The sequence below is a fragment of the Vitis vinifera genome, chromosome 5, assembly GCF_030704535.1.
Source record: "Vitis vinifera cultivar Pinot Noir 40024 chromosome 5, ASM3070453v1".
NCBI classification, from domain to species: Eukaryota; Viridiplantae; Streptophyta; class Magnoliopsida; order Vitales; family Vitaceae; genus Vitis; species Vitis vinifera.
In genome coordinates, this window is record NC_081809.1 from 4,094,667 (window position 1) to 4,109,406 (window position 14,740).

The window sequence follows — 14,740 nt, forward strand, 5'->3', positions numbered from 1 at the left end:
GAAAATATGAGTGTAGAAAATGATTGGTTGCTTACTGCGAATATCCGGAAAATGATGGCAGGGTGATGCGAAAGATTTGTATGCGAATGGTGGAGGCCGTCGCTGCCCTTTCAGGCTCTTCAAATTCCACTCCATAGGATCCATACAACATAATTCCCTTTTACGGGTTCACCGTCCTTTTTCTTTTCACTCTTATTATAAAAAAAGCATAAATGGTTAAAACGTGAGTTGTGGGAAAGCTACATTTCTTACGTGGCATACAGGGTGACTTCCGCATCGCATCGCCCCCTCCATATTCAACACTCTCGTATTGATAATCTTAAATTAATATTTATATTAGACTTACGCACTATGATCTCGTTAATATTTGTAAGAAGAAAATTACTGCTTTGAAATGTTCATGATGGTGACCGATCATCTATCAAGCGGCGCGTGAGGAAGCAACTCGAGGGCTCCAACTTTTCTTGAAGGCTGATCCTTGTAATTTTTCTAATAGGGCTCCAACTTTTCTTGAAGACTGATCCTTGTAATTTTTCTAATAAAAAAGGAGGATCGAAGATGTTGTCATAGTTGATTCATTTTATGGAACAAGGGCCTTGCTCTACTCTGATTTCGAGTCATCACCTACCGATAACCGCCGCCACCCACCCAGCTGTGTCTCATCTCACCTACTGTGTTCCGTCGTTTCCGTCTCTTTTACGCTAATCAACCTCTCCAACCACTGCCACATAGGGTTTGGTTTTGTTTCCCACAAAGATGGAGACATCATCACTTCCACCGCCGCTGCAACAATCGCCATCGCCAACGGGAAGGCCGAGGGTTTCAGAGATGGAAGTTCAACATCCGATGACCGAAGACGCTTCGGCTCTATGGGATTGGGGAGACCTTCTCGATTTCTCTGTTGACGATCCATTTACCATCTCCTTTGACTCCGATCACAATCTGGAGGTTTCGCCGTCACCGGAGCCGTTGACTCGCGAGGCGCCGGACGCTCCAGAGAGGGTGCGGAAGCGGGATCCTAGGTTGACCTGTGAGAATTTTTTGGCGGGTCGGATTCCTTGCGCGTGCCCGGAGCTCGATGAGATGATTTTGGAGGAGAGTGCCCCGGGAAAGAAGAGGGTCCGGACTGCGCGACCAGCCGCGGGAAGGGCTCGGTGTCAGGTGACGGGTTGTGAGGCTGATATTAGTGAGCTGAAAGGGTATCATCGACGGCATAGGGTTTGTCTCCGTTGCGCGAATGCTAGTGTCGTTATTCTGGATGGACAGAATAAGCGTTACTGTCAACAGTGTGGGAAGTAAGCTCAAATTTTCGTCATTTAGGGTTTCGATTTCGAGTTGTAGATAATGAACAGATTTGCATATGTCTGTATATAGTTCGGTGCAGGTGTTAATGTGACAATGCTGGATTTAGTTTTCTATTTCCAAACGAAAAATCGCTTTAACATCACAATTATTAACAGTGGGCGCTTAAAGGGATCGGATGTTGCTACTCTATTAGCAAATCCTTCGGCAATTCCTTCGGCCCACTTCATTTTTGCTGCTCTTCATTGAAATTATCAGTTATAGCATTATATATTTCCGGCTGAGAATTAGTCAAATTATGTGAGTGATCCCTTTGCACTTGCATTGATGTTAGTTGGGGAACCTTTTATTATGCAAAATGATTGGATCTTGGGGATTGTTGGTTTTTAATTATCACATCCCAAATTTGAAGGTAGGTGTCCAATTGTACTCTAAAATATGTGGAAGCGAATAATAGGCAGTACTAAATTTAAAGTGATCATGTTCTTTATCATCTATTAATACTTTCCTTTTAGATGGTTTAGGGCCCTTTTCAACCCTTTAGCACTGGTGTTACAAAAGTTCAAGTTGCTAGGTTTTGGGCCAACGATGCATATTAAGCCGGCCAATTTGGGTTAAAGCCTTAATACCCCACCTCATGGGCAGCCTTTTTTGGTTTGCAAATGGGCTCAATAAATGGAGGAAATGAACAAACATTGAGGTTTGAACTCATAACCTTGAAAACAAGTTATAATACCATGTTAAACTATCAATTTCACTCAAAAAATTAAGCTATTAGGTACTGATCTGACAGTGCATATTAAGCTTATTTGGGCTGGATTCTTAAAATGCTCTTTTTTGCCTAGAAAAAGGGAAAAGAAAAATTCTGTGCTTTGCCTGTTTTTTGCTTCTCTTGGATGCATACTATTACTCTGCTTAGCACATCCCAAAGTGACTCAACATGCATTTACATGAACTTTTGCATGCGACTGCCACAAGAATGTAGGGATTGGGGCACATAGAGAAGTTAAACTTACTGATATAATTTATCATAAGAGTTACCTATCAAAAACAAAAAAATAATAATTTATCATAAGAGTTTGGACACTCCAACCCTTTCCTGTTGAATGTGGAAATGCTTGGTTTAGGAAAAGTTTACCTGATCAGTTTGTTCTGTTTACTATTTAGAATTTTATTTTATCTTTTTTAAAAAAATGTTCTGCTGGTGTTCCACTTCTTGGTAGGTTTCACATCTTGTCAGATTTTGATGAGGGTAAACGCAGTTGTCGAAGAAAATTAGAGCGTCACAATAATAGACGACGTAGAAAACCTATTGATTCTGGAGGCACGGTTGAAAAGGAAATTCAAGGGGAACTTATATCTGAAGATGCTGCTCATGATGGTGAAGCAGATAAAGGTATCTGTTAAAGCACATGATGCATGATATGATACACCTTTCATGCAAAATGATGTGTCAGACATACATGTATAATACACTTTCACCTATTTTAAGTAGTTTTTGAGAAAAACCAATTTAAATTTCACCTATTTTAAATAAATAGTTTTTGAGAAAAACCAATTCAAATTTTATTTCTTAAAATGATTATCATATTAGGGTTGAAAATGGATGACAAAAAAGTGAAACTGCATGGAAGCATTATGCATGCATTGTTAATGGCACATGTGGAATATTGAAGGTTAAGTGCAATTGTTGTTCGAATGAATATTGGGAGGTGTTATTTCAATGGAACATGTACCATTCGAATATTAACTTTGAGGATGATTTTTGTGTCTTCGTGCCTTTTTTGGTAGTTTGGTTGCTATTGTTTTGTTTGTATACACTGTGTATACCTTTTAAACATGGCACATAAACTCACATAATTTTTGTATTCCATACAAGCATATACTATATAGTTATACTTTTATATGATATAATTTTTTTGTTGTATTCGTTCTAGACTTGTACATGCTTGAACCCTTTGGCATGTGGCATGATGGTATCTTTTAGTAACTAGTTGGAGTTTAGAACTTTTTTTCCCTCCCAATTTTATTACAAACAAACATTTCATTGATATAAAATAATGAAGTTCAAAGAAGAATGATAATTTCTTACCCCCTCAGGGAGGTAGAAATCCCCCACAGAAGAGATCAAATTTTTAGCTCCTTGATTTCCTAAACAAATTCACCAAATGATCGGCAAAGTGAGAAATCAAACAAAAGGGGCACCTCAATTCTGAAGCAATATAAAAGATTTGGTGAAGCCTTGCATCCAACTTCCATGAGCCTCTTTCTTTCTTATTCATCTAAGGAATGACCACCTTTGAATCTCCCTCCATTGAAAGATAGGAAAGACCCTTAGCTTCAGTGAGCTTCAACCTTTCCAACAAGGCTAGAGCCTTTGCCTTAATGGCTAGAACCTCTCCTGTATGTTTAGAGAATCCTGTTACAAAGCTAGTGTTTCAAGCTGATTCCTGAGTGTCCATCAAATTCATATTTGTCCTGGATTATCCCAGATTACTTGAAGAGTATCCATCCAAATTTAGTTTAACACAACCCACTAGAGGAGTCCAAATAGGGAGTGTCTCCTTTGACAGCCTAGTGGATTTGTCCACTAGGTTCCATTCTAGCAATATAATAAACAAAGGAATGCCCTCAAATGTTACACAAGCTGACATCCAAAAGGAAACGGAGAAATGGAATAAATCTCACAATGCCTTAAAAGTCCTTCATCTATCCTAAAAAATCTTGCGTTCTTCTCCCTTCATCCCACTGAACAGTCCATATTAAGGTGTGACTAGCAATACATCATAATGACTTGCCTCTAGGAAGACTTTCAAAACCTGGGTAAGAAATAATCGACATCTCCACCACACTTCGAGGTGAAACCCAGTCAATCCCAGCAACATACAGATTTTAGAAACTTCATTTTGTGGATTTTCTGATGAATAAATACATATCACATGTTTATTAAAAATACAATAGCAAAGTGATACATGATATGTTTCATGAATTGACAACTATGCTAGTTGAAAACTGTAATATCATCAACTTGAACTAATCATTAATGTAACCTTACCATTTTTCATGACATTGGTTGTATGTTACTTTTATATTTTTGTTCTTGTGTGTGTGCGCACATGAATGCGTGTGATTCTTTCCTGTTTTTCTCTAATACATAGAAAAACTTACAATACACAATTAAGAAAAATGGAACAAGGATGCTTGATATGTTTTATGAATTGATGGATGGTAGTTGACAACTATAATATTTTCAACTTGAACTGATGTCACTCATCTGTGTTTTGTTTTGGAGTAAATTTTTGTCCCCTTCTTTAATTAAGGACAAGTAAGAGGTTGTAATTTATATATGATGGTGAAATGTGATAGAAGAACTTGTATTATATTTCTGTATGTTCATTGTGAATTTTTTTCTATAGGTTAAGTCTGCTTAGTGATTGAAATCCTTCTGCTATTTACATGTAAAATCTGTCTTGATATTCCACTTAACTGTTCTTCAAATGGCCTGACAAAATTGTTTGTTGCATAGATAGTTTGTGCTTGAGCAGCCAGCTAATCGAAAGGGAACCATTGTTGGAGTCTGAAGATGGACATTTTTCCACCCTTTGCTCAGTGCCTGGTTCCCAGAATATTCAGAGCGATGGTATTGTATCTTTTGTGGGTTCTGGAGAAGCCCAAATTGATGGAGGCAAAAATGATTCCAAATATACCCTTTCTTCATCTTACTGTGATAATAAGAGTGCTTACTCATCCCCCGTGGGTCTTCTCTAAATGCCATAATTGCTTCTGTCTTTACTTTTTCAGTTTTTTTGAAGATGTGTAATTGACCTGATATACTGGTTTGATGTTTGCTTGTAGTGCCCTACGGGTCGGATTTCGTTCAAGCTCTATGATTGGAATCCTGCTGAATTTCCCAGACGACTTAGGCACCAAGTATTTTAAAGGATTATTATTACAGTTTAGTATTTATATGAGAATAAATGTTTTTATAAGTCAGAGATACCAGGAATATATTAACACACTGCTCAATGTGTTTACAGATTTTCCAGTGGTTGGCTAGCATGCCTATTGAGTTGGAGGGCTATATCCGTCCTGGGTGTATCATCTTAACAATTTTTATTGCAATGCCAAAGTTTATGTGGGACAAGGTATGTTTAGAGATGCTTTATATAGCACTTTTTGGGGTTACAGTGAGGTTAATGTTGTTGACTACATTGTTAATGGGTGATGATTGGTATTTGCATACAATTGTTGATGTAACTATTCTATATTACTTATTAAATATTAATGAATTATATATCACCAGTAGCTATGTGCCATTGACATTTATATAAAGTAACTCTAAAAATCATTATTCTTTTACCACGATCTGTATGTACCTCCTTGCTGTCTTTCTTGCTTATTCTTTTAATCTTTTAAAGAATACTAGCTACAAGTTGTAGCCAGATTACTCAATTTCAACTCCAATGCTGTGTTGCATCGAGCAGTTGTTGGAAGATCCTGCTTCATATGTACATGACTTTGTTGCTGCACCTGGAAAGATGCTATCTGGAAGAGGCAATGTACTTGTTTATCTAAACAACATGATTTTTCGTGTTACAGAAGGTAAGTTGACACCTCATATTTTGATCCATCATATGTCAAACAATGCTGCGATTTTTATGTTTGTCTCTCTTTGAATTTAGGGTTTTTGTTTTTGTTTTTCCTTTCTAGTTTTCTTTCTCAAAGTTCTTTGCTGCAATGCAAGTGTTGTGATGATAAGTATTGGTGCATGGTTAATGAAGGATAACCCTTTTGAGTGTTTTTTAGACATAGCTTCACAACCAACCACCTCAGCATGATTCCATGTCGCAAGTAGTTTTGGAATGATTGCATCTGAATGTTCCTTTAGCATGCTATGAGTATATGTTCAACAATTTAAGTTTCTCATTGCAGCAGGTTTGTTGGCTTAGTTTGGATTTTTTTTTTTCTAAAATATTTTTTAGGGAAGGTGCAAAAGAAAACATTGACCAATATGAAAGGGAAGAATAAGACTTTGTGTATAGGATTGTCTACTTCTTGGAAGGATTTCTCATCCTTCTTTGTACTTAATATTTTAATGCAATTAAATAATTGGTTCCTATTAAAAAGGGGGAGGAGGGGTGAAGAAAAGTGATTTGCCAATAAATACATTGTGGTCATGTTGTCATTACATAAATGCTGCATGAGTTGGATCTCATTTGCAAATAGAATAACAATCAGAGCATATGATCATGTGAATTTGGAGCTCCCTTTGCATCGTTTGGTCGGAGAGGTGGAGAAATTGGATTATGGCTTGAATAAGACATAATCCTGAGTGCTCATGAATAAGAAATAAACTGGCTTCTTTTAGCATTTGGAGAAGGAAACGAAGAAGTTATCTATCAAACAAGAGGGGGAAAAAAGAAAGAAAGAAAGAAAAAGAAAAATGAAAAAAAAAAAAAAAGGAGCTCAAGGAGTTTTTTCTATAGCTTGTCTTATTAGGTGAATTCTTAAGCTAAGGTTTGACAGGGATGGGTTCCTTCCAGAGTTCCTTGATGAGATATATTTTAATATTTAGCTCTGTTTTCTGTTTTTTATGTCCTTTGTTTATTGGGTTCTCCTTTTATACTCTGTTGCGCTCTTTGCATTTTAATGATTTTCTTTACTTAGTCTAAAACAATATTGCTTGAAATCTGTCTCTGTAGACAAGTTGCTCTTCATCTGTTGCAATCTGATCCTGTCCTTAGTCCTGGTTTTGAATTCTCAGTTTCCATAAATACCGTGTTTGACCTGTTAAAAAAGTGACCTGTTAAAAAGAAGGTGTGATTCTCTGAGCTTGTTTATACTTGTTAACATGTTTTATGCATTTTCATGGGTATAGATGGTACTTCTGTGATGAAAGTTGAGGTAAAGATGCAAGCCCCAAAGCTCCACTATGTGCATCCTAACTGTTTTGAGGCTGGTAAGCCCATGGAGTTTGTTGCTTGTGGAAGTAACCTGCTTCGACCTAAATTTAGGTGTGTTGTTAACCTTTCTGTAAGCAGCTTTTTATAGGATACTAGATTCTAAAGTAAATAATTTATCAAAAGAACAAAGTCATCAATGTAAAGATTTAGTTCTCAAGTAAATAGTTAGCCACATAGTTGCTAAATATGTATGGTTAGTGTTTCACTTCACTGGGATGTTGAAAAACTGTAATGAAATGGCTGGCTTTTAACAATGATGGTTTTGTTGGCAGGTTTCTAGTATCTTTCGCTGGAAAGTATCTGTCTTATGATTACCATGTTGTGTTCCCTCGGGGTAAGATTGAAGGTGACACTGCTGGTAGTTTGGACCATGAATTCTGCAAGATATACATCCCTCATACTGAGCCCAATGCCTTTGGCCCTGCATTTATTGAGGTTGGTAGTTTAAGGTTTTATTTCTTGCTTTTCTCCTTATCTCATGTTGAAGTTTGATTATCCATGGTATGTTTCCAAAGTGGGCATATTTGGTAATGACTTTGAAGTCATATGTCCTCCTTTTGTAGACAAATTTTATGTAATGTGGAATAGTTTTGTAAATGAAGGTAAAATCTGGTTTTTCTTGCGTTTGCGATGACATGACTCACAGGATTACCTGTAACTTAACTTTTTATTGAACTTACACTGAACTTGTTCATTTGATATATGGCATGCCAGATTGTCCATTGTACCTATGAAAAAATTTCCTTGCCAAACCATTTCTATGTAACATATCTTTTGCATTCATGACCATGTGTATACATTGTATATGCTTTTTGTGCTCCTTAGGTGTTGTTAATACAATTGATATTTTACCTATCCAAAAAATATATTCATGGTCACACAGTTGATGTTTAACCAGTTAATTGACTTAATTCGGAGTTTGGCGATTCAGTATCCAGTGTCAAGTCTCTTGTGTAACCTGGATGTAGTCAATGAGAATAGCCCTCTGCTTCTGGGTTTTAATCCTCAGGCTAGATGCAGATAAATTTAGTGGAACCTTTGGGTATTTGGGTTTGTACAGATTAGTTTCTTAAGTTAGAAACTTGCATCTGGAGTGGGTCTTAGAATTGCATTTGATGCCATCAGAAGAAATGGTTATGCACTCAACATTTTTCTTTTTCAATCTGTAGGTTGAGAATGACCATGGCTTATCCAACTTCATTCCTATTTTTATTGGAGACAAAGAAATTTGTTCGGAAATGAAGATATTGCAGCATAGATTTGATGCATCTCTCTGTTCCAAAGGATCACAGTTTTTTGCTAAAGATCCATCTGACTCGTGCAAGGTTTCAGTATTGGGACAAACCGCATTTTCTGAATTTATTTTAGATATAGCCTGGATACTCAAGGAGCCTGCATCGGAGAATATTCAGCGAAGTTTAACCTCTTCACATATTCAGAGATTTAATTGTTTACTGAACTTTCTAATACACAATGAGTCGACCACCATCTTGGAGAAAATATTACAATCTCTGAAGATTTTGATAGATAACATGGACTTAAACATTCAGGTTAATGGCGCCACTGATACTGATTTGAGGCTGCTTTATAAGTACATGGATCATGCTAGTAAGATTCTTCATCAGAAACTTCACAGTAGTGGGGGTTTAGTACTGCATTCTGGAAATTCTGTGACAAAAGGGGATCATCCTAGCTGCTTCCACAACAACATGCTCCCTGTTGTCTTTCCCCCTGAGGTGAGATATTTTATTTTCTACATTTGGCCATTTTTTTCTTGATTAAGGTTGACTTTCAGGATTGAAATGCTGATCTATTCTGCCTTATTAAGACCTATTGAATTTGCTTGGTTATCATTTTTTTTTCCTCCTATTTTCTCCTCTTGCATATGCAATATATTTATATGCTAACATCTCATGTATTCATCTGCTAGTTAACATTATTGTGATGAAATGTTTACATGGTTTTGCACAAACATCAGCACTGGCAAATCTGGTCTATTGTGCAGATTCATGTAAGAGCATGTAGAGTGATTAGTTTTCATTATTTGGAGCTTAATTCTCATTTTAAATAGGTCCTGCTATTTTTTTAGCGGTGTCATTTTTTTCCCTCTTCATCCACCTCTATAGGGGTGTGAAAGAGAAGGTATCATGTAAATGGTCTAATTTGGTCTGAAACCAGCCTTAGCCTGACAACCTAGGTCCAGGCTGGGCTTCAGTTCCATTTGCAAAGATGCCCTGCTGCCTGCATTTTCCACCTTCCTCCTCTCCCAGAACTTGGTGTGCTAACCACAGCTAGTTTTTAATTTTCAATTTTAATTCTTTTAAGTTTATTTATTTATTAGTATTACTATTTTCTTGCCTTTTCCATTGTCCCGTCCCTTGCTTTTCCTCCAGCTCATGTGTTGTGCAGAGCTCAAGTTTACCTAAGGTGTTTAGTTGCCTCTTTTTACCTTATGACGGGCATTTACCAACTCTATGAGAAACGGAACTGTAGGAAAGGGTATAAGATAATGGAAAGGAAGGGAATATAGGGAATGAGAATCGGAATCTGTAATTGCATCAGAATGTCTACTTACAATGTAGGAAACAGAATCGGAATGAAGCTGATTACCTTTGAAGTGTTCACTAATCATAGATGAAACGGAATGAAATGTGCATTTTTACCATTTAGCCCTAGTACATGTAATTTTCACTATATCGTTGGAGATAAAAAAAAAATGCTATTTAAATGGAATTCAAAGTGAATAAAAATTATTTTTCTAACATTTGCATTTAAAAAAAAAAGATTTTCATCAATTTAAATTTTGGAACTACTTTTTAAAATTTAAAATATTTTTTATGTTTTGAAGAATCCGTGATTTTTACCTTATTCCTAAAAAATTTGCTTTAATAGGCAAATATTTATTTTAATGATTTTAAATATTTATTTTGAATGTTTAAATATTTAAATCTTAATTTTAAAATATTTAGGATTAGTGGGAGGAGCATTTAGGTAAATTTAGGGTGAAGAAAATTTTGATTCTCCAATGCTTGGAATCGGATTCTTTGGTTTTGGAGGAGAATCCCATTGCTCCATTGGAAGAATGAGTTTTGTCAAATATTTTGATTCCTGGGGAATGAAGTAAACGGGCCCTAGGGTAGAGACCAGGCCCTAGACCTGGAGTCAGCCCCAAGGCCTAGCCAGGCCTTGGTTTCCAGAGTAAACCGGCCTAATTTACATCCTTAGTGACTGGCTATATATTAAAATTCATGACAAATGAATGTCGGCTCTTTTGCTTTCGGAAGTATTTGGAATCTCTTACTGTTGGTAAGAGATGGGGGGGACTACCAATGAGTACTCAGTGAGACTTTGCATTCAACTATTGTCTTATTCCATGAGATGTTTAAATAGTTGGAACTAGTAGCATTTTTGGTTTGATTTAAGCACCTTTGTTTTCAACTATTTAATTATATTGATTCCTTGGAGTTGCAGGACACAAAAATAAGCGCAAACGGTGGGTTGGCAGCAATGGCAAGTTCAACTTCTACAGATAGAAGTGAAACTGTCTCACTATTGAACAGAGAGGTTGTTATGAATATGAACTCAATCAAGGAACAGCCAAGGAAATCCTGCAGCCTTATTTTCTCAAAGAAAGCCATGACCTCACGACCTTTTCTTTATATGATTGTTGCCGCTGCCGCTTGTTTTGGGATATGTGCTGTCCTTCTCCACCCTCATGAGGTTGGCAAATTGGCAGTGTCTATCCGCAGGTGTTTGTTTGACAATTCTTAGAAGTTTTGGCAGAATGTCTGTGCATTTCGTCTCTTGTTTTATGCATATCCAATGTCCTTGATAGGAAATGTGATTAAAGGTTCCTGAAATCCCTTAATCTGGATGTGCTCATCGTGTGCCTCTATTTGACTCTGTACTGGCAGTTGGTAACTGGCAAACTGCTTGTTGCCCTTGCACCATCCCGAGATATGTATCTGAGGCAAAAACTGATGTAGGATGTTTGATTGTAGCCCTAGTTTCCCCCTCCCCACACCCTAGAGCTGTTCTTATCCTAAAACACCAGAAAGCAGCTCCAGCTTAGCCATTTCTCTTGTACATTTATTTTTATGATGGACGGTTGGAGAGGCTTGTTTTGTGGTTAAATAAAGAGGGCTGGTGTTGTGATTCACCTTACTCGCTGGTAGCATTTTATAATATATATATATATATCCTGAACATTGCAGTGGTTCTAATTTGAGTTATGAAGGCTCTATGGTATGTTTTCTCACTGTTACATAAGCTAAGATGACACATGGATTGGTATCGGTTCTGGGAAGCAGGGTTCAGAGGTTAAAATACATCTGAACACAGATTGAACTTGGGGCAGAGGATGTTGAAATTGGATTCAAAGTTACTTAATTTGATGGTTAAATTTCTAAGCTTTTGAAAAATTAAGATGGAGCCTTAAGGCCTGTCCTTTGAGATCTCCTCATCAAATTTCTACCCTTGTGGGCAGATTATCTAGTAAACGTTACTTTCATTTATTGGGAACACACCAGTTTAAATCATTTATTGGTTCAACCTTCAACTCAGGCCATTACAACTCATTCCATATTTCAATTGACCCTTAAGCATATAATGAACATGTTCCCTCATGTAAATGTTATTTGTTCTAGCTCTAATAAGTCGTGTTTACACAACTAAGATGAAATTATAATATATGTAGTGTTAGAATTTTTTTTTTCTTCCAATTTGTTGTAAAATAAATGTCGTCGTTGAGTCCCTCCCATGGGATTGCGATGTTAGATAGACGAATAACTCTTCTAGGGTTAAACAAATCGAGTCTTATATTGATGTCAAGAATGGTGCAATATCTATATGATTAAAAGTGAGTTATTACAAATGGTTAAAGCTCATTCCCGAACTTGATGTGAGTTTTTATTTATCTATCTTGCAATGTGTGTTCTTCAATCTTGTGAAACATGAGGACTATGCCTATTAGAAGGGTATGTTCCTTTGTCTGGTGAAGCACAATGAGGGTTATGGCTATGATAAGGGTGATTATGATTCCTACATCAGATAGGAGAAACAGTTGACACTAGATATTTATGGACTTCTTTTAATTATATGAATGCATTTTAAAGCCTTGAGACCATTGGACCCAAAATGGACATACAGGGAATAAATCATTACAAAGCGGTAAAACATATTAACTTTCTTGCACCCCCAATTCATATACCCTGCCTTGCCTCTTACTGGACCATGAAAAGGCAATGAGATCAAGGCTTTCATATATATAGATATATATAATTCCTTTGATGATATAATCCCCCTTAACACAATGTGTTTGGGGCTGCATTTATTGACCAAATCTTAACCTCTCCTCAGAGATTGAGAGATTCAATTGTTCATTGAACTTTCTAATGTGCAACCGGTCCACCATCATCTTGGAGAAACTGTTGTAATCTTTGAAGATTTTGATGCATGACATGGACTTCAAAAATATTTAGGTCAATGGTGCTACTGATACAATGATTCTGACATAGTGACATGAGGCTTGTTCAGAAATACCTGGATCATGGGAAAGAGAGATTCTTCATCAGAAACTTTACAGAAGTGTGGGTTTATCACCACTGGATTCCAAAAATTGTGCGCCATGGGAGGATCATCCTGGCTTCTCCCAATGACATGCTCCCTCCTGTCCCCTCTCCCATTGAGGTGAGCCATTTCTTTTTCTGCTTTTAACCATCCTCTTACTGAATATTGTTCCATTTCTCACTATTCAAATTGCTTATGGTGGGATTTTTCATATGCTAATATTGTAATGATCCGGTCTTAATCGTATATATATTGTTCGCTCTGAATTTAGAGTTCTCACAACTTGGGCTCATTATGATTGGTGCTTAGTACATCCGAAGGGAAGGTCAAAGACCCAGGATTTGGGCCCATTATGATTGGCGCTTAGCACATCCAAAGGGAAGGTCAAAGACCGAGGACCGTGACCCCTCAATCACACCAATTGTTTATTTGTTCCTTTAAAGGAGACGTCCCCGAAATTGAACTTAGGACCAAACCCTTAAAGTTCACCTAAATGTCAATTTTGATACCATAAAATGTGCCTTTAAAGGAGGTGTTCCTAGGAATTGAACCTAGGATCAAACTCTTAAGGTCCACCTAAATGTCAATTCTGGTACCGGGCTACTAAGGTTCAATCCCAATAGATACATTTTAAAGTGACTCTTTGAACCAGAATGTACAACATCTACCATTATCTGCTGGTTAACATTAGCGTGAAGAAGCCAAACAGATTTAACACCATATTAAAGCCTTTTATCCTTACGGATGGGGGGAGGCCTACCATCAGGGAGGAGGGCAAACCGGCAGTGAATTAGCCGTACAATAATTGCTGAGTGGCTGACCCCAAACCCAAAAAGAAGATTTCTGGATAACGTGAGCAGATCATGTGGTAAACATTCCTGTCATTTTGTGGGCAATAAACCAATATTTCAAATCACTCGCTAGCTTCTTCAAGCTCTCAACTCAGGTTTCCTAACAGCCCATACGTTTGATGCCAAAGTCAGTACTTATAACCTGACAAACCATCATGTGACATTGCTGGCCATTAATTGACAAACTAATCTGAGGAACTTGCATTGGATTGATTTTTTTTTATAATAATATCTAAAAGATATTTTAATTTTAAGAGGGATTAACGGTTTAGGATTAAAATAATGTCATATTAAAAATAAAAGGACAAATATGGTATTATAAAAGTTTTATCGAAATCTATAAAGCTTCTTCCATAAGCCAAAAGGTATCTTCGGGAAAAAAATTATCTTATCATTACTTTTATGTTCAAGACTTTTCAAATATTATTAGGGTCTTGGTCGGAGTAGGTTTTTATTTATTTTCTATTTTTGATTTAATTAGAAATTAAAATTGAAGTTAATGTCATAATTTATTTTTAAAGACAACATTATTATCGAAAAAAATAAAAAAACTTCTTAAATAAAATAAAATAAAATGGAGCTTTTAAAAAAAACATATTTTTTTATTATTTTCATATTTACTTTTTTAAGTCATAAATTCAAAGCACATATAAAAACTCGTATGGAACTTAAAAAAGGGTTTTTGATTTTTAAATTATTCAAAATCAATGGAACCAACCATTGTATGGTGAGTCACATACAGCTATTTTTAGCTCATATATCATTAATCATTTTTGGAAGTTTATCCTTTTTGAGTCCATCAATTCTCACTTCCAAATCAAATGTTATATAACACTTTGAAAATTGTTTTGTGATGTTTTGTAAAATAAAAGTTTATTAGAGAACTTAAAATGTTTTCAATCTATTTTTAATATTTTTAAAAATAATTTTTATATTTAGTGCTTTAATTTTAATCATTCCATATATTTATACAATTATTTTTTAAAATAATATTAAAAAACTACATAAAATCAATTAAAAAATATTTTATGTTATCTATTTTTAAGAATATAAAAT

At 36.1% G+C, this 14,740-nt stretch overlaps 1 protein-coding gene across 1 annotated transcript; it reads left to right on the plus strand.

Annotated features, from left to right (window-relative positions):
* Positions 1 to 326: 326 nt before the first annotated feature.
* On the plus strand, positions 327 to 11,429 carry LOC100251222 (squamosa promoter-binding-like protein 7). Its single transcript, XM_002277003.4, has 10 exons — positions 327 to 1,295; positions 2,526 to 2,698; positions 4,829 to 5,055; positions 5,158 to 5,232; positions 5,340 to 5,447; positions 5,787 to 5,904; positions 7,181 to 7,316; positions 7,538 to 7,700; positions 8,435 to 9,001; positions 10,737 to 11,429. The coding sequence occupies exons 1-10, from the start codon at positions 757 to 759 to the stop codon at positions 11,034 to 11,036; spliced, it is 2,406 nt and encodes an 801-aa protein (XP_002277039.1). The 5' UTR covers positions 327 to 756; the 3' UTR covers positions 11,037 to 11,429.
* The last annotated feature ends 3,311 nt before the right edge of the window (positions 11,430 to 14,740 follow it).

Excerpts from the sequence above, each read along its gene's own strand:
- LOC100251222 (XM_002277003.4), top strand. The coding sequence starts at position 757 with ATGGAGACATCATCACTTCCACCGCCGCTGCAACAATCGCCATCGCCA. Across the intron at positions 2,699-4,828 it reads TGATGGTGAAGCAGATAAAG|ATAGTTTGTGCTTGAGCAGC; the intron begins GTATCTGTTAAA and ends TTTGTTGCATAG. Across the intron at positions 5,448-5,786 it reads CAAAGTTTATGTGGGACAAG|TTGTTGGAAGATCCTGCTTC; the intron begins GTATGTTTAGAG and ends TGCATCGAGCAG.